Source organism: Corvus moneduloides, chromosome 1 (assembly GCF_009650955.1).
Source record: "Corvus moneduloides isolate bCorMon1 chromosome 1, bCorMon1.pri, whole genome shotgun sequence".
In the NCBI taxonomy this organism is placed as follows: Eukaryota; Metazoa; Chordata; class Aves; order Passeriformes; family Corvidae; genus Corvus; species Corvus moneduloides.
Genome location: NC_045476.1, coordinates 59,272,579 through 59,293,483, shown reverse-complemented (window position 1 = coordinate 59,293,483; position 20,905 = coordinate 59,272,579). Strand labels below are relative to the sequence as shown.

Genomic DNA, 20,905 nt, shown 5'->3' with positions numbered 1-20,905 from the left:
GTATTAGGCACTGGCATTTACAGGAAAATTATTATCAGTTTAATGTGATTTTAATCTGGCAGAAAATGTGCAGGTAGAAGCTTGTGTTCTTCTGGTTTTAAGCTTTGCGGTAAGACCTGAGTGCATGGTAGACAATACTGCCTTATGTTTCTTCTCTCTCAGTTAGAAAATGTTAGTCTGAAATATAATTGATTGTAGATTTGAAAATAATCAAGGAAGAAGTTAGATTTGGAGATACAGAATTTAGAATAACCTAATCATACTCAAAAGAATGATTTGAAGAAAATGTTCTCCATGTTTTAACTTGAAATTTGGGGAGGGGAAAAGATTTTGTTCCTCGTTTTGCTGCATGATCCTTTTTTAGAATGAAATTCAAGACAAAGTGAATCTCAGCTGGTTTGGAATTATATTACCATCTGGGGGAAGATTTTGAAACAAGCCAAAACTAACAGATTTTCACCAGCCCCTTAAGAATTCTAATTGCCAGGGGTTGGGCATTTCTTGGGAGAAAATTGACAGTGCAGTAGTGTGAGTCTGCAGGATTGTCTTGCCTGCGAGGTCTTCTTGGCTGGAGAGATGTTTTTTGATTCATGTAGAATCACCTAGAGCTCAGCAGATATTTTTAATGTTTCTCATTAGACAGTTTCTTCTACTTCATCTGGAAACTGTGGCCAAAGCTGCAATTAACATTGTCAGATCTGAGTGTTGATGATGTTGTTGGTTAAACCAGCGTTGAACAGAGAGGGTCAAGCTGCAAGCCGTGGGGGCTCTATAGTGTACTTCAGAGTCCCTCGGTAAGGATTAACAGTTAAATTACTAGTTCAAGTCCAGGAAAGGTCAAGAGTGATTAACAGTCTTTGTTCCATTGGTTAGTGGGAAACAGATGTAAAATGAAGTAATGATCAAAATCCAATTCCTAGTAGATATTTTACATCATAGACACCAAACTCCTAATGGTCCCTTGTTAGCAATCTGATTAGAATGGACAGTAATTGAACAGGCACAGAGAACTGCCATGCAGCTTCTACTCCCATTCCCCATAAACAAAATTACTGCCATTTTCGGTCTCAAGGACAAGCTGAAAAGTTGCAGTCTGAGATTTTTGTATTTTATTTGGAGAACTTTCACCCTGACTAATATCAAATAATATTTTGGACCAAAAATAAAGCTGAAAATTATTTGAAGGGCTCTGAATGCAGAATAACCTGCAACTTAACTCTGGCAGGTTTTATTTGATAATTTTAAATATATGTAGTTGATTCTCAGCTGGATTAATCTGACATGGATCTGCTGAAAAATTAGTTAAGTTGTAGTCAGTGAACCTGGAAAAAGATCTGATTCTGGATTACTCAAAGTACAAAATCATATTTAAGATGCACAAGTATTTTTAGAGAAAGTATAGCAAAGTTATGTGTATTATACATACAAGGCCTGCCCTTCTTTTTCTTGCTCTCAACCAGTTTAGGATTAGGTGAGAGGTTGTATAGTAGGGGCTTAAAATGGGTAAGAGTTTGGGGCTGGGGCTTAGGCTTCAGACATTTGCTTAGAGTTACTACCATGATATAGCAAAACTTTAAATTCCAAAGCTTTGTATTCTCATACTCCTGTAACTCGTGAGTGACAGAACGTCTTTCCTGTAAATAGAAGACAAATTTCTTTCTTTTAGATCAAATCTGTGTACATGCTGTTCTCCATGGAAAAGCTGTTCTGAAATTATCAGGAAATCTATTTTAATAATTAATCTAGGAATATTGCCAGATTACAGTAGATGAAAATTCTTCCATATTTTAGCAATAAAATCCATAAGATAAATGGACAAAAAGAAATCAGTGGATGAATAAAATTCTTAAAGTATCTTGTAACAAGTACCAGCTGGACTTTGCTTGCTGTTCTACAGTCTCTTGTCTTAGTTATCTATAGAGCAAACGAAGAAAGAAAACACTCTAAAAAGCTAATAACTTGAATAAGGTAAGATTCTTCTAGTTTCCACTAAGTTTATAAAAATTACATCATTAGATTTTTATAAAGTAAGTTTGAAACAATGGAAAAATATTCTTATTATTCACTAGGTAGCTTATGTACTACCCAGAGCTGGTGTTGACAGACTGCTGAAAGATAAACGGCAATCAGAGGGATTGACATTTTGAAAGACATTTATAATGTCTTCCAAATTGTGAAACCAACTTTATTTCTTTTTTTTGTTGTTGTTTTACAATGACATTGCAACACAATAATCATACTAGATATTAGTATGATTATTTTCACTATCATGTTTTGGCAGAGGAACAAATCAAACATTTCTCATTAACAAGGACAGTTTTTCCTGCTCCTGTAGAAAAGTGGGACCACCTAATGGTCTTCAAATGGTTTTCAGGCTTCTTGTTGACACAACTCCCTTCTAAGCTGACTTTGTTTTTTTGAGCTCACATCCTTTTTAAAACAGCTAGTGGCATTATGTATAAGCAGTTATTGGAATTGATCTTTTTATTGGTACATACTGAATATGACATGGGAAAGAGAAGTCCAGAGATTTGTACTAACTCTTAGCTCTGCAACTGAGTTAGGTCATCACCAATATTTCTTCCTTTAGCTTTGCCTTTGCCAAATATGTTTCAGTGAGAAATCTTTCTAGGTCAGTGACTATGTATGTTTAGCTTCTAGTACACCTTAACTCTGACCACAGGGAGGTCTGTGAGCATTGCAATAATAGTAATAATATATAACACTAACTGTACGTTATGAAAGGATGTCCATTCTGAAGACACATTTAAAAGAAACACAAGCAGGAGTGTCATTTACTGAAAAATGGAACTGCTAAGCATTTATATTTAAATTAAATGCTTTTATGAGTTCATTGAATGTTATTTAGCAAGTATATCATAGCAAAGACATGTTACCCTCTGCCTTAGAATGAGGATATTATTGCTTTTTCGTAGTTATCTTTTGTATCAGCTTTTGGCAGGTAACAAATGAAATTTGCTTGCTAATGTTAAATTGTTTTGTGCTGCTGCTCAGCCACAAAGATATAGAAGGAGACAATGGAAAAAAAGTGATTTGCTTTTTGGGGCAGACATATGAATGTAACAGTGATCTTGACCTGTCTTTGAAGAAATGTTTATTCTGTGAAAGGCAAAGCACTTAATTTATGTCTGAATCACTCCACTGAAATCTTGTTCATGCAGGAGGCTGCACGAGTGGAACTGAAGATAGAATTGGCTCAAATATTTCAGTGTGGTCAGAGTGGTGATACTTAGAACTGTCTGAGGTCAACGCAGAGTATCAGTCAAAAAAGATGAAGGCTTTCTGAAACTTGGTGTGAAAAGTTTGTGTTCCTCTATCCATTTTTTTGTGTCACCTCATTTCCTAACTTGAGCAGATTTTGGACAAATAATGCCTGATTCTCCCTGAACCCTAATTTATTGTACTTTAAGAATGTGAAAACAGGATCTTGAGTAAGTAATGAATCCCAAACTTGTAAGGATTCCAGCTTAATTTTCCAGAATTCGGTGTTCTCTTTAAATTTAGAAAAAACCTTTTGGCAACCAAGATTTGCAGGTTTCACTTTAGTCCAAGCCTATTTTGATAGAACAATTGAATTTTTTTTATATACCTGAGAAGTTCTTGGGATACAAGGTCAGAGTAATAAATGTTATGTTTTTATTCTTTATGTAGGAGAAGTTATATAATCACATCACTACTTTATTACTCTGCAGTCATTTTGTTACTATGCAATTTAAAATATTTTAGCCATCAGCATTTGGAGAAAGTTCATAGGTGTGTAGCACTGTATTATAATCTGCCTGTAAAACTATATTTCTTCTAGTCACCCTGTCTGGAAAGGCAGTGATAGATCAAGACACCAGAACTAGTTTTGAGGTGAGCTGGTAAGCTGAGAATGCACAGTATTTGCATTAGAATAACCAGTGCTCTAGAGCTGCAGTATTTCTCTTCATAAACTGAGTTAATATTTCTTGCTAATTGGAAATGACTGGACCTTTTATGAAAGCTGAAGGTTAGAAAAGTTCTGAAGGGTTTATGAAACAAGTACTCAAGTCTTGTTTAAAAAATAGAAGTCTTTTTGTTTATTTGAAGGTGTTCAGCAAAAGCCAGCAGGCATGAAATAATTCCAAAGATGTCATCTTATTAGACCTTGAACTGTCTTGTATTTAACTCAAGTCAGTACATCTTAATAAGAATTTAAAGTGATGTATCAGAACTGCTCAGGAGAAGACTCATGGCCCCCACAGACAAGTTCACAGTGCTGCTCATCCTAGAAGTTGGCATGCTGGAGTTCACATATTCCCTTCCTAAGTTTTTTGTTACAGTGTGAAAAACTTAGCAGTGAATAACCTCCTTCAACTTATGTGTCAATGCCCAAAGGACTCTTAGCTCATCTCAATTTAAATTAATGACCTTAGTGATAGTATTAGCAATTGGACCATAGCTCTCATGAGCCAGCTATTTGCATATGGAATTTGATTAATCCTGCTGGCTATCAATTTTCACTTTTAATTAGGTGTGATACTATTGCAGGAGAAAATACAAGACTACTATCAGGCAGAGACAATGTTGATTTTCTGTTGAGTATTCTATTCTGTTTTGCTTGGCTGTGGTAAATTCCCTGACAATGTCTGTTTGGATCAGCTCAGAAAGGTACCATAGACCTTAAAACAGGTCTGTGCAAGCTCAGTGATAGTTAGCACAAAGAAGCACCATATTAATTGAATATTAATGGTTTATGTGATGTAGGGAAATTGGTTTATGATATCCCCTTCCAGTACTCTGTAGCTCTATTCCTCTGAAGGGTATATAGGTCTCTTGTTATACTCTGTCCAGAGTCACAAAAAGACCAGCTCTGTAGGCAAGTGTGGCTATGGGTTTTACTGAGGCTACTTGGTTTCCCTGCATCCTGACTGAGCAAATGTATACTGATGATAAAGTCCTGCTTAGGTTTGGATCAAGACTAAGTTTTGCCTGGACCTTGTAAATATGTAACATGTGGTGTCTCCTGATTTCCAACAGGCCAATTCATATTTCTTTGACATCTTTGCACTTCGCAAACATTGCAACATGTTTGCATATGTCATAGCCAGGAAAACAATGTTCAGCACTTGGCTTGTCCAGCAGAGCTGGTGCCCACATGCTGCTTATTGCTGAGCATACCCCTGTAAGAATTAGCAGACCTTGACAAAACCATCAAAAAAATCTCAATAAAAACTGAGTACACTTGCAATAGAACAGGTGCTTAACGCTCCCCTTCCTTACTAGAACAACTTTAAAGAAATACACCTCTTTCCTCAGAAATGGGTTTTAATAGAGGTCGAAATCCACTGACTCAACAAATGAATGATCAACACCTATTAAACAAACACAGTTAGAAAGGCAGTATATTGCTGCATCTGCTAAAATTCAAAGAGAAGAAAACCTCCTTCTTTGAGATCACAGAAGACTTCTGAGAAGTCAGTATGTATATCTGGCAAGGGCATAAGGTGAAGATGAAGGCCTAAATGTTAGCAGTGATATGCCAAACTCTGAATATTGGAACAGATTCCTCTATGTTTTTAAAATGCCTTTCCTGAAGTATTCAGCTGTTTGCAATAAATGAATAACTCATGGTGGGGAACGGGGAATTTTAATGAAAGGAATCTATATTTTTGCAATAGAATTTCTTGCACTTGTGGGAGGCCTTCTTTTTTTTTTTTTCACAAGTATCTCATATAGATATGAAATTCCTTTGTGTGGCAATGTGCACTCTGCCAGCATCACTGGGAGTTAAATCTCTTCAAAAGACATCTTTGTTCAAATTAAGATTTCTAGGATGCACCTATGAATGTGGAAAGTGACTCAGCTGTATCAACATTCTAATGTTTTTCTCTGGAAAAAATATGGTGTCCGACACATGAGCAATAAACTATTTGTGTGCATTTAATTTTATTAAAAGCTTGCATCTTACAGTGGATGATTGGAAACTTCATGTAGAAAATGAGCAATATTAATAGAGTATGTTAATAGTACACAGTGGCCTTGTCCATTATATAGTACCAGGGCATGCCAAGTTATAGTCTTTTTCCCTTTCTTCATAGGATATGGCTACTCATATGGAAATGGATATGTTCTTCAGTTTGTTACATGTAAAGCAAACTATAGTTCAAATTTTGATTAAAATGTTGCTCTGTGGCCTTTCATATAAAACCTAATTTTATTTAATATTACTTTCTACATGTATGCAGAAAATGGCAAGCTAATATTAATAAAAGAAGGCTTACAGGAATGTGGGACAAGAACAACAGATCCTTGTCAAAATTTATTTACCTAGCTAGACTTTCATTTCAAAGTTAGCAACACTCTGTGATACTGGCATAATACTGGGGTCTTAAAACTCTGTTAGACATTTTTAACCCACTTTAACTTATTCCATCGTAGTTTAATCCTCTGCTGAATGGGGATGGGGTGAATTTTTAAAAGTTATAATCCAGTGAAGTAAAAAATCTGTAATGACAACATAGACAGCAGGCTTCAAGAGTTTAGTTTAAATTCTTTCTAAAAATGTAAAACTTAGGCAAGAGTTAATAGGATATTTCATGCAGTTATATTTCAATCCTTTTCCAAATCTTTATACACTCACTTGTATCTCTGCCATCAGAAACACTTGGGCTCAATTTCTGTTCTTTTAAGGCAAAACCCAGAAAGCTGTAAAATTCTAATGCAGTGATTTTCACAGAGTATTGTAACTCATTTGGTCCTTCAGTTCACAGACTGTTATGTGTGATAGCATAATATTTTCTAAACTGAATGAGAAATGATGTTTTACAAACCTAACACCTTCCATTCTGTCTTAACTGGGTAAGAAAATTAAATTAAGATAAAGAATACCACGCCATCTTTCTGCTCCTCTAGAATTTTTACAATTAATTTTATTGGTGGGTCAAATTTTGGCCCACAAATTGATTGGGAAAATTTCATGCATTTCCTATGCACTTGAAATCTACAGTTTTACACTCTTCCTTGACTATCACCTTTGGAGCTGCCTAGTTCTGGAAGTACCTGTAACTCAGACAACACCTTATGTTCTTTAACGAGGAAGCTCCTCTAGTGCCAGCCATAGATAGACTTTTACAGCTTTGCCTAGCCTCAGCATCCAGGCACCAAACTTCTGCCTGAGCTCCACAGGAAAAATGCTGCTTCCTTGCAAGGTTTTGTTGTGTCATGCTGGACCAGAGTTTAGGTGGCAGCAGAAGAAGCTGGCAGGTGGCTTGTTCAAAACAGGATGAGAAAGTTCTGAGAGTCTGAAATAGAGATGAGGTGGTAGGGTGTTTCACATGGTGGAAGTTTCAAACAGAAACAGACAAATTCTTGTAAGCAATATTTATTGAAAATGAATAAATTCATAGCCACACCCCCAACTTAAGAAGTCCTTGATCTGCAAAGACTTGAAAATGAAAAAGATTTTCTGGTACAAATAGCATATTCTTCTGCTCATTTTGCATTCATTGATAAAATAAAATTTTAGTTGTTGTACAGGACCAGATGGACTTCCATTTTGACTTGCTAATCCTTTCAAGCTCTTAAATTAAATAGACAATGGCAATAATTTCCTTTTTTTTCCTCTCTCTAAAAGCTACATGTTTTGAGAGAAAACAATGAGTTTTCTTCTTTGAAAAACAACAGTGACAGCAGTGCCTGTCTTAGCTCCTGCTTTCCAGGAAAAGGGTGGAACAAACAGTATGGCTGGCTTTTCATCATTTCCTGTTGTGGATCTGTGATTTTGGTTCTTGCTTCAAAGGTCCTAGTGTTATCCAGGAAGATAGGGGAGCCTGGATGTTTAATTCTGGGTATATATCTGACCACCACAGGGGAGAAGGCAGCACTGGCAGAATGAAGCAGAGAAAAAAAGGAGAAAGAGAAAAGTATCCATTAGGGCACTGCTACTAGAAGAAATGTCTCTGTAATTACAATCTAAGTCTGATTGATTTAAAGTACCTATCTGTCTTAGATGACTAAACACTTTTTAAAAGGCTGCTTACTAAACAATTCTTTTAGTCACTAGTGAATGAAACAGGCTCAAGAAGACTAATTTTTCAGATCCTAAATACTTGTGAAAATTTTTCAGGTGATTAAATCAAACTGAAAAGATAACAGAATAGTACAAATCTACACTGTTTCTTAAAGGAAACATCGAGATGGGGAATTTCCTATATCTAAAAGGAGGAGCAATACTAGCAAGTGTGCATGCCTTGCTGTATGAGTACCACATCACTCTATCAGTTTCAGCATGCTTACAGATGTATAGGGAGAAGTGCACCTCAGCATGACTAGAGAATTTCAGAAGGCATTTACACAGAGCATTCATTGCTCTGCTTCCAGCCTACAGCTTTTGGGTTCTCCCCATAGAATTGTCTCCAGGGCAAGCTATGCACCATAGGTCAGATTGTTTTCGGTTACTATTGGACAACTAGGTGAAGAGCATTTATTCAGTTTGGAAGGCTGATCAATAATTCATGGCCATAGAGGACACAATCCATTCTGTTTCTCCCTTGATTAGGGAATAGGCCTAGAATTCCAGGTGAATGAGTAGATCAGTGAATCCCACCCAAGATCATGGACTGGGCTAGCAAAAAATATGATCTAATTCAGGACTTAATAGCTGGTAGGTTGCCAGCTTTATTAATCAGTCTGTTACCATTCACAGGGCTTGTGGCAGCTTAGCCCACAGTCCAGGAATGCAAGGGAGAGGAAATGAAACGCTAAAGCAAAATTTGACAGAGCAATTCTTAAGGATTTTTACTGAGACCAAACACTTAAGGTGCTTTACCATCTTTGCATTTCCTGCAAACTATTTGAAACTAGCTAGTTTTCAGATTTATTTATAACAGTCAACTTACATGGGGTAGAAAGCACTGTAAAACTATAATTTTGGCTGGCCTTTTTCCTTTTGCAGAACAGCCATGCCAATATCCTAATATTTTATGATAACAACTGTTACGAATTATAATGCACCTAAACAAAGCAGTGTTGCTACTGTTTTATTAGTACCCTCATCTTTCTGTGGGTACAAGTTTTCTAATTAGTCTTTGATTCTCAGTCAGATCTCAAAGAGATATCAACTGATAGAGCCAGTGTAATTTCAATGATGTTAAATTTCACTGAATTTATATCAGCCGTTGTCAGCTGAATTTATATCAGCTTCTTGTCTTGCATAACTGCTGTTGTGTGAATGATGAAAAAGCTCAGGTAGCTACATTTTTGTTTTAACAAGGGCTGTTTGAATCAAGAATGATAGCTCATAGATTAAAACCAGAAAAATACAGAATTTAAAGCTGAACTGAGAACAGTTAATAGTAGTATTCTGAATTTTGTGACTCCTAAGGATGTTCTACACAAAAATCGCAGTAACAGTGTATGTTAAATTCAATTTCTTAACCTAAAGACGATAAAAAAAAATTCCACTACCTCTGTTTTCTGTGTGACAAAAAATTACCATTTTTTATGCTTAAATGAATGATCCCAAGTGATTATTTTAGAAAATATTATTGAAAACTTCAGATGCTTCTTTTTACATGGTTAATAAAGAAAGGAAGTCACCATACAAATTCTGCAGGGCTCTATGCAAGAACCTCTGCTGTTCAATGTATTTGTAAATGACTGGGGAAAGGTGAGTGAGAAAGTTTGTTGATGACAAAATATTTCAGAATAGAAATGATAAGAGCTGAGAATGAGGAATAGGCAGAGAGATCTTATCAGAATAGATAAATAGGCAGTAAATTAAGGAATGAAATTCTGTGGTAGCTAATGCAATATGGAACACATTATAAATATAAATCCCTGCTCCATATATAATTAGGATTGAGATTTTAGAGTTAAGAATGCTTCACGAAAACATCAATTTAGTGCTCTTTAATGACAAAACCCAAATAAAATGAATTAGTAGAGAAAAAAGACTGAACAAATAATGGAAGGCCATATTTGCCATCATACAGGACCGTGGTTCTGCCGCATCTTGTACACTGTGTGCCATTCTGGTCTCTTCATTTTAAAGACAGAACTGGGAGTGGAGAAGGACAAAAAAGGAGATTCAAAGGTATAGGTATAGAATAGCTTATGTACAAGGATTATTTGCATGATTCAAGAGGCTGTTACTCAGGGCTGGAAAAGTGATCAATATCTGTTTACTATTATGAATGGATATAGTTTGATGCATATACTAGTGAGCTAGAAGGAGGCTTCCTTATGCAGCTAGGAATCATCAAATTTTCCATTCACTGGTATTTGTAGAAAAAATACTTAAAGCATAGCAGCAAAGGAAATTAAGGAGAAGCATAGGAAATTTGGATAGAGACAGAATTGTCCATCTGAAGGGTTCTCCAAAGAAGGTGTCAGGAACCAGGTTCAAAACAAACAGTAAGAGGAAGTAGAGCTGTGGAACTCATTGCTGAAAGTATCTTATGAATGTTAAAAGTTTACAAAGAGTCAAAGTGAACACATGCACAGAAGATCAGTCTGTTTAGTTACTGAAACAGAAAACTCATTTGGTCCTTCAGTTTACATATTTTACATGAGATAGCATAATATTTTATAAATTTAAAGAGAAATGATGAAACAGAAAACATGTACAGAAACAATATCTAGCTGATGCCTTAAAGAACCTGGCATCAGCAGAGGAAATTGAATTATTGGACAGCTGAGAAGAAATCAGGGGTCTATAATATGCTTGCCATGTTCTTGCTCTTCACCAGGCATCTCTTATAGCTGCTGTTGGAGACACGATGATTTTTCTAACCGAATCTTTGGTTTGATCCTGCTTAGCCACTTTTGAGTTCTCATTTGACACAGTAGATCATGAGACACTGTTCTGTTTGTCAGACTCATATGAGTTTGCAGATTTTTTGAATGACTGACACACATCCTTTTCATGTTGTGCAGCAAAAAGGTTTGTAAGCTAAAACCAGAGAGGCCTGTTTCTGTGAAATATCCATGTATGTGGTTTTCCACGTTTGTCCTCCCTTTCCAAAGTGTCCATTTTAACAGGCACAAGTCATTCAGTGTGTTTTACTCTCTCCCATTAAAATCATATCTCCATTAACTTGCATTCTCAGTTTCTTTTTTTATTATCAAATATCTGTAGAATATTGACTTTGACTTTTCTTTGAACTTTATTCACTGAATAAAATGTTTCCATGCCACTGGTAACTTTGTACAACGTGTAGACAGCTGCAGGAAGAAAAATTGATCTAAATGGAAGAGTAAACTCAGTCTTGTTTTCCCTCCACCCATTGCATAAACAGGATGAATATAAGGACTCTGGATTCAGTGAAAACTTTCTGAGTGCTGTCACGCCTTGATAATGGTCCAGCTTATTATAATGTCCAACAGTACTCTCCTACCTATGTTGTATCTGAGATATCTTAACAAAGAATGAAAATTCTGAATTCTTTTATACAGAGCATTTGCAAACACAGTGCTGCCAAATTCTTACAGTGCTATGCCAATAAAAACAATCTTGGCTTTTGGTTAGTTATTTACCTGAAGAGAGAGATTTTCCACCTTGAGTATTAGATTGTTTGTTTGCATTTTCCTTTGCTCTCAAGTAGTCATATATTCAGAGGAATAAATGCATAATTTCTAAACCAATACTGTAATTATAGGTAATGAACTGTAGTAGAGCTAGAAAAAAAGGAGAAGAGTGAGAAATCAAGATGCGTTCTGTACCTTTTTGAATTACTATTTTTTAAAATCTCAAATTGATCAGTCTTAAATTAATGTTAATATACCTATGGTTGATTTTACACTGAGAAGAGGACCCGAATCACCACTTGAGGCCTTCATAGATTCCTGAAATTCCTTTTTAACTTTATTTTCTCCGCTCCAGTTGTTCAGGTTTGACTTGGCAAAGCATTCAGGGCACAGTGTCTTGAAAGAGAACTCCAAAATTTCTGAGACAAATGAACTGCCTATCCCTTAGGAAGTCCTAAAAGAACTACATATATTAATGAAAATATGCTTAATGAAGTTAAAATTATCAAAAATTCCTCACCTCAAAACAAAGGATACAAAATGAATAGAGTATTCTATTTTAATGGATTAAAAAAATTAATTACAGATCAATTCCTGTGTCTTTTTAATGATGTTTTTGGATATTGTGCCCAACGAAACCACTGTCTTTCCTTCTTCAAAGAAGAAGTAGAAGAAATGGAAAAACAATTTGTCAGTATTTGTTGGAAAAGAGTTACTAGGCAGTTGTAAAAGCTCCTGGTGCCTTTTTGATATCAGTAGGTAGTGGAAATCCATACTTTCCAGTAAAAGTACAAGACCAGAACCAAATATCAGTCTGCCATGCTTAATAAGTGCTTTTCCAATGATGCTTGTAGCACTAGATAAGCACTTCTAAATTTTTTTGCTCCTTACTATTTTTCTAAATCAACATTTCTGCCATCATCATCATTCAGAACCACTTCTGGCTATGCAGTTGTGGAGGAAATCAGCCCTTTCGCAACATCAATTTATTGCACTGCAGTGGTGTTTTGGGTTAACACTCGTGAGCAGCTAAGCACCTCACAGTCCTTTGTTTACTTTCCCCCTTTCCCCAATGGGACGGGGAAGAGGAACGGAAGAACAAAAGCACGAAAACTTGGGGATCAAGATAAAGAAAAGTTTAATAAGTGAAGGATAAATAGTAGAAAGATAAATAGTAGAAGAGAGAAAAGAAGAAAACAAACCAGAACACAGGATGCAAAGGCAACACTCAACACACAACCAACTCCAGTGGGTAGAATGATGACCAACCAGTTCCTGAACAAAAGATGTCTACCCGCCTCTAAACCCCTGACACTTCCTTTTAATTGTTAAGCATGGTGCCACATATTATGGAGTATCTCTGGTTAATTCAGGTTCTCTGCTCAGTTGTGTCCATTCCCAAACCATTGTGCACCCCCCCCCAGTCTGTTCACTTGAGGGGCTGAGAGAGAAACAGAGAACGTCTTGGTGCTGTACAAACTGTGTTCAGCCAGAGCTTGAACATTAGCGTGTTACCAGCATTTGGGTCAAAAGTCTAAACCACAGCACCATATGAGCTGCTATGAAGAAAATGAACTCCATCCTAGACAGAGCCATTAAAATTGGGGCAAGCTTTTCAATGTTTCGTCTAGGAGTGACACTTGGCTATGGAAAAGAAGGCAACACTGGTTATAGTTAACTAATTGATAAGGTAGAATATGCAAGTTTCTGAATTTTATCTTCAAGAAAGAGGACAATAAAACCACCACATAAATTATGTTGCTCAGTGTTTTATTATTGACTTTAAATTGGCTCTTTTTCCAGGCACCTCTAAAAATAGGTCTATGTTTCAGTTTCACAATACTAAGTGCAAACCCTCATGCTTTTGCATGCTCTTTCTTGTATTATTGTAGCCTTATTTTGGGGAAGAGAGATCGAAGAAAACTGAATCAGTTCACATGAAAGAACTGCTGCATTTGCAGAAATTCTATTACACAGCAATGCTCTGTGTTACTGGGTGTGTGAGTCTCTGAGGATACTTTCTATAGCAGACAGTGTACTAGTAGTATATAAAAAAGCAGTTGGATGGAAAATGTTAGTGAAGAACAATGAGATCTAGAGCTTTTTTATTAACCCTTGTGGGCTGTTTTTTTAGTGCTCACACAGACTCTTGACTAGGAAGGGCAGGTTCAGACCTTTACTCATGGAAGCAACAGTTACCCACACTAAATCACAAACAGAGGTCTCAGGGCTAACTGCCCAACCAGAAGTCTTTCAGGTATTACATAATCAATGACAGGAACAATCAATTGTATTTGTTAGATTGGGTATGAAGCAGTATAGAATGCATGGAGTGTAAATCATCCATTTCCATTAAATATGCTGGCTTTCAAAAAACCACATGTATTGGATCAGTCATTAATCATTTCAGAAAATAACTCCTCCCTTTCCTGAGCCTTCAGTTTTGTATACCTGAAAAAAAAGAGATACCTTCTGTTTTAAAGGTTTTTATACTCTACATGTTGTTACATGGAACTGGTAGTCTAATCCTATGAAATGTAAATCATTATATGAAGAAAAAAAACCAAAGGAAAAATAAACTGTAAGCAAAGAAAACGAGAGTGGTAAGCAGTCTGTATCCCACCTACAGATTGCTGGTTTGCTAGCTGTGCTAGCTAACTGCTTAGATTCATTGTAGGTTGACAGATTCGTGCTAGACAGTCACATTTTTCCTTTTAACCACATTTCTTTTCTTATTTTTGCCCTCCTTCCCCATATGCCATAGAAAAAAAAAAATATTCTCTTTCTCTCTCCCTGTGACGTCTTCGTTGCTGCTTCATTAACCAGTGCACCATCAGTGCATTTTATTACAGCTTCTCTCCTGGCCTACTGTGTTATTGCTAAGATGCAGCTATGAACTGGCTATCAAAATGCTAGTCTGTGTTTTAATCCTTCTGTCCATTCAAAAGAGGGGGAAGTCATTTCTTTGGCAAAATCCTGAATTAAATCCATATTTTATCTATTATCCTTACTGGCCCCACATGAAATAGACTGAGGAGGTATAGTGTAGGATGTGACAGATTTATTTACCTATTTATCTGCTGTAAAAGGCTGGGGGCAGATCTCTTATCTGATCAGTGTATTAAGACAATTTAGACTGATTTTATGTATGTGCCTTCAAATGACCTTGAAAAACTACTGAAGTTAATGAAAGTGTGTTTCAATTTCATGACTGTTAAGAAATGAAAAGGCCATGCTGTGATAGATATCCTCTGTGACATACACCTCCAGTTGTACCAGTAGGGAGGGGACATGATTTAAATACTGTCTGGTTTCCAATGGGTTTCCTGGGTATGGAGTGCACTTAATTCATTTTTAAGTGAAGAGAAAGATATAACTGCAAGTATGATAGAAGCACATAAATCAGTGCCAAAACACAGAGGAATATTTGAAATCTCATATGTAGCCATGAAAAGGGAAATAAGAGACTTGATGGCCTCTTCAGAACAGTGCAAATGTTAAAAAATCGGGCAGTGTGTGGTGCAAATTTTAGGGGGAATGGGACTACACACGTTGTCAGTCCCTTTCCATCCACTCACTGCCTGCACGAATTCTAGTCTTCCCAGCTCCGCTCTGTCAGAGCTCTCTGCCAGTGCTGCATGTTAGACAGCTGCGAGACTGCATCTGTTCTCTGTTTTCCACTCAATTAAAGCAAAGAGAAAATATATAAATAAGACAAATTGCTCTGACAGTAAATTTTGTGAAAAATTATGTCTGAAATATATGATTTTGTAGGAACTTGGTGCAAGATTTTGTGTTCTTTAAAATTTGATTTTCCAGGATTTTTTTATTACTGCTTTTAAATTGGTGCCTATATATATTTTTTATTTTTTGTAAATACACAAAAGGCTTTATGTCTTACACAGATCACTATTTAATTTGGGGAGGAAATGGTGAAAAAAGAAGCGAAGCGAGGAAGGAGAAATGCTTGTCATACCAGATACAGACAAGACAAATCAGTAGCTGCCTGTAAGGGATTATTAGAAAAGGCTGTGACTTCTCCTGCATTAACTGATGTGGAGTACACAGTATGTACAGCTGTCGACTCAAACCTCATTAAAATTTTAATTATTCTGTTATTTATATTGTAGTTGTGACTGAAGGTCCCAGTCAAGAACACAGACCAATGAGTATTCATAAAAGGAGTAGGGAAATTGTATTATTATTATTAGATTCATAATGACATGGACTCCAAGCATGGTCAGGCTGGCACCACCCAGACAGCACCCTGACAGTGGACTCCAGGGGCAGCAAAAATAAATGAATGTGACTCTGACGGTGGAAGACACAGCAACTTTGCAGAGTGAACATTCAAGCAAGAGCTCTGAGATGCCACATACAGCCACATACAGCCTGAAGGATGACAAGACTGTGTACGTCAGTTTTTGTAGTAATTCATTACACACTCATCACTTCCAGGCATCACAACAGAAGAATAATGTGAATGTCTGGGATTAAATCTAAAGTCCAATGTAAAAAACTGGCAAAGGAGAACTTAGTAATAACTACTTGGAAAGTGGAGGAAAACAGACATTTTTCTTAGTTTACTAAGTAGCATAATACAATTTAATTTCTCAAAAAAGTATTTCTCTATGATTTGGAAATCTGGTCTTTTTGGTCTCAGGTGGAAATGATAGGTTTTGTATCACATATCTAAATATATTGTTTCTTTCTTCTTCCCTTCTTTTTCAGGTTACCTGTGCAAATTTAACAAATGGAGGAAAAACAGAACTTCTAAAGTCAGGAAGCTCCAAATCCACACTAAAGCACATATGGACGGAAAGTAGCAAAGACTTGTCCATCAGCCGACTGCTGTCACAGACTTTTCGTGGAAAGGAAAATGATACAGATTTGAACCTGCGATATGATGCCCCAGAAACTTATTCTGAGCAAGATCTCTGGGACTGGCTGAGGAACTCCACAGATCTGCAAGAGCCTCGGCCCAGAGCAAAGAGACGGCCCATCGTCAAGACTGGGAAATTTAAGAAAATGTTTGGCTGGGGAGATTTTCATTCCAACATCAAGACTGTGAAGCTAAATCTGTTAATAACAGGGAAAATCGTTGACCATGGCAATGGGACGTTTAGTGTTTACTTCAGGCATAACTCCACTGGTCAAGGGAATGTATCTGTGAGCCTAGTGCCCCCTACGAAAATAGTGGAATTTGACTTGGCACAACAGACAGTGATTGATGCCAAAGATTCCAAGTCCTTTAACTGTCGAATCGAGTATGAAAAGGTTGACAAGGCTACCAAGAATACACTCTGCAACTATGACCCTTCAAAAACCTGTTATCAGGAGCAGACCCAGAGTCACGTGTCATGGCTCTGCTCCAAGCCCTTTAAAGTAATCTGTATTTACATTTCCTTTTATAGTACAGATTATAAACTAGTACAGAAAGTGTGTCCTGATTACAACTACCACAGTGACACACCCTACTTCCCTTCAGGGTGAGGACCAACTCATGTCTGAGACTGAAGCCTGGGGAATAAAAGAGGTCGAATGACAGGGCTGTAACCTCAAGGAGGAAGGCCACATCTATTTCCTGGAATGTGTCTACCTGCTGCTGCTGATGTCAAATGGCTACAAATATGTTAGTGGAAAACAATCTAATGTAATTTTTACCCAGTCAGCTCCATGTATCAATCTAGGTGTAAATCACTATGGATTTGAAATAAAACCATACACATACACAGAGACACACACACTTCTCGGCGCACATTATTGAGATTCCTGTTAAGAAATCTTTCATTGTCTGATATCTAAGGATTCAGCATAACCTATCATCAAGCAAAATGGATTAACTAGACAGTACAAGGTTTCTAATGCAGACTGTTATGGAAGTCTCCTTGAAAGTCCTTTGAGTACATGCCAATCAATAATCCCCACTCATGCATTCTACTGCTTGGAGTAGCTGTACTGGTAAATAATACTGTAGGAGTAAATACTTGTAAAAAATGGGGAAAAAGTGTGTTTAGAGTTCAGTATTCCCTATTATATGAACACAGCAAAGTGTCACGACTTTTTCCCAGCACACAGTAGGCACATTCAAGGTGGTGGTGGTGGCTCTTTTTCCATGGAACAAGCCTGTTTCTAGTAAAGATGGGCAAACATTTGGAATTTACATGTGAGCAGACATTCTGTTTTAATGTTTCTCTGACTCTTTAAGCTCTGATTCTTTAAACTTGTTTGAGTTTAGACCAGCTAAACTACTTAAAAACTGCAACTGATCTCTAAGAAGGAAAATGCCTGATGGAGAGAGAACATGTAAGTTATAAGTGGCTGTCTTATCTTTATTACAAAATATTGTAACAAATTCAATATCCTAGTCTTCATTTGTATGAATGGTTTGTATTGTACATAATTTAACCAGTGTTATTTGAGCTGCTTATTAATATTAACTTGTAATTGTCTCTCTGCTTGTTATTGGTTAAAACAATCAAGAAAATGAGGAATCCATTTTATCAATGTAGCTGTAAACTCCATTAAAAGACAGAACTATGTACAAAGCATTTATTCAGCTAAAGTATTGTTGAAAGCTATACATATACAACATTACAGTCTGTCTGTATTTAGATATTTTATTTCCAGAGGAAAAAAATGAACTGTACATAAAAATAAAAAATCTTAAAGTTGAGTTTCAATATGTACTGTGTAGATAGTAGTTTAAAGAGTTCTGACAAGCAGGTAACACTCCAAGTCTAATATGATTTTCAATATTGTCTCTTTGTATATGTACATATATAGACAGCTATTTATAAATTTGTGTGTGTGCATATTTGTGTGTGTATAAGTACATGTGTGTGTGAGTGTATGCAAATACATATATATGTTGAATACATAAAAATTTCTCTAGCCCTCTTCCTAGCAAGCAGATCTGATTACTGAAGGTCTTGCTAGCTCAAGCAGAAGCCCCCACTCCGATAAGAAATTACAGGTGCAGGGTTTTGTTTAAAATGAGTCATTATAATTTAGAAGTGGGAAAACATAGAGCCACTCTCTGTGTACAAAGGCCTGTCTTTGCCTTAATTCTAGCCTCCTCTGAGGTACTGATTTCTATGGAATGAGGAGATCCCTTTTTATGGTACTAGGGAATTTTCTTCCTATAAAGAAAAAGCTCATAGCTTTTATATATATATATTTTTTTTTTTTTTGTGGATAGTGGCATACTTTACCCCCAACATCCAGAAAACCAGCAACTGTAAGAAGTCCATGCCTAAAAGAAGGCTGCCCAAAGAAGAACTCAGTATATCCTATCATATCATATCATATCTTTCAGAATTGTCATTCCTGGAAATGTTTTCTTCCCCCTATCACCCTCGCCCCCAGGTTCTGTGCCCTTGGGTCAAAGCTGTGAATGCAGATATGGGTCAGCTTCCAACTATGTGCAGCATTATGAACAGCTTCTCCAAAATCCCAGTAAAAACTCCACTAATGTTTCAAGAACTGAAAAGTTTGAAACAACTACCAGTTGAGGACCTCTCTTGCTGAAATGTGCAGAACCTAAATGAGAATGGAACAAAGCAAATGGATAACATTATTGAAAGTAAATGTTTCTCCCACTGATGTACCAGTAGGAGAGGAGACTTTCATATTATTATTATTGCTTTGGCTTCTTTGAATTGATACGCTTGTGGGAATTTCTTCATTATGTATGACATTTCCCAGGACAAACTTGTGACCCTGGACCGTGTGCAGATTTGGAGAAAGAAATTTTCCAAGCCATGTAGTCCCTATTCTGATCTCATTCAGGAATATGCTGAGATACACAATTTTTTCCTTGGACGGGGATTATGATTAAACTGGTAGTGTTTATCCCTTGTGCTCTATGAAAAGTAATTGTTATGAATATATACCATAAAGCAATTTGTGTTGCTGCCAATAGTTATATCTTGGGTCTATTAAATCAATGGGAATTTTGCTATTGATTTCAATATAAATTTCCATTTAATAGTCTGTAGAACTCCAGTGTTAAATATGATTAACAATTTTAGCAGTCTGTATTACAATTGAGCATTACATGGTTCGTTTATATACCTGGAAAATGGATGTGAAATACTATTGCTGGTACAGTTTCAATATTTTCTATATTTTTTAAAACTTCCCATAAATATATGCAATATACGCATTCTGTTCATATATAAATATTTGTCCACTTTTCAGGTAAAATCCATACAAAAAGGAACTATTCATCATGCAATGGTTTTGATCCTATTAACAGTGGTTGTTGGTATTTTGTCTGCCTCCGTCACAGTCAGTCATACTATTAATTAGTCCTATGCCTTTGAAGAATTTGCTATTCTTCATAGGCATTTTTGAGTTTGAACTTGAAAGAGTTCTTTTGGTGATTGAGTTGTGAAACAGTGATTTAATACCAGAATAGATTAATGTATTACTTAGGTGCTAGTTCACTGCATTTCATTCAATCTTTTTGAGAAACATTTTGTGTTTACTAATTTTGTTAAAGAATGTTTTTGGTTTTGTCATTTGAAAAGGATTTTAATGAACATGAATGTGTTAAGTCAGTTAAATAATGTATGTATGGGTATCTGGGTCTTGCACATGAACAATGCCTTAATGGAGTGCTAGGCCAGGCATATGTTGCCACTCTATAACTCACTAATTCTAGAAGTAATAAAGATGTATATCTCTAAAGATATATTTTTAGGATTAAAGAAGATTAAGTCACTTATTTTTAAGAAGTGAAGAGACTGTTTCTGTTCACCTTTTTTTTAAAAAACTTTTAAGTCATTCTTTGGCTCTTATTTTCACTTTGTAGAGAAATCACAAATGGAGATATTTTAATGAAATCAATAATTTCTGGTGGAAAAATACATGGATCATGCACATGAGCAAGTATTAGTATATTAAAGTTGCCTTGCGTGGATCAGTGATATTATTTATGTGTCAGTTCCTGTGCTTTTGAAAAAAGGAATCGAAGATATAGGAAATGGGTAGTTTGCAAAAAAAACCTGCAAAAATCACTGATCAAAGTTCTAAGCAATGGTGAAACCTGCAAGGCTTTCACTTGTTAATTTTATCAAAATATTTCAGCATGGTGCAGAAAATATACTATCTTCTCTCCTTATGAAATCACTTGTAAAATTTTATCCCTTTCTCTCTTTTTCTTCTTACACTGACAGTAAGCAAACTAACAAATTCATCTACACAGACATGGTTTTTCAAAGTTTCCCCTTACTTAAAAAGTAATGATGTCAGAAACTGTTGAAAATTATGGTAGTAATTTACAGTAAAATTAGAAATATTTCAATTCCCTTTATATGAGAGCACAGTGGAAGTATTGTAGTGTCCTTGTACACATTAGCCCAGAAATTTATGTAATACTATTCATCCA

At 36.1% G+C, this 20,905-nt stretch overlaps 1 protein-coding gene across 3 annotated transcripts in view; it reads left to right on the top strand.

The window, feature by feature from the left end:
- NXPH1 (neurexophilin 1) overlaps positions 1 to 20,440 on the top strand; it is a 141,067-nt gene extending 120,627 nt beyond the window's left edge. For all 3 annotated transcript variants that reach the window (XM_032111201.1, XM_032111193.1, XM_032111211.1), the window contains exon 3: positions 16,243 to 20,440. In XM_032111201.1, coding sequence (XP_031967092.1) covers positions 16,243 to 17,004 — 762 coding nt within the window. In that variant the 3' untranslated portion in view covers positions 17,005 to 20,440. The remainder of the gene's footprint in view (positions 1 to 16,242) is intronic.
- The last annotated feature ends 465 nt before the right edge of the window (positions 20,441 to 20,905 follow it).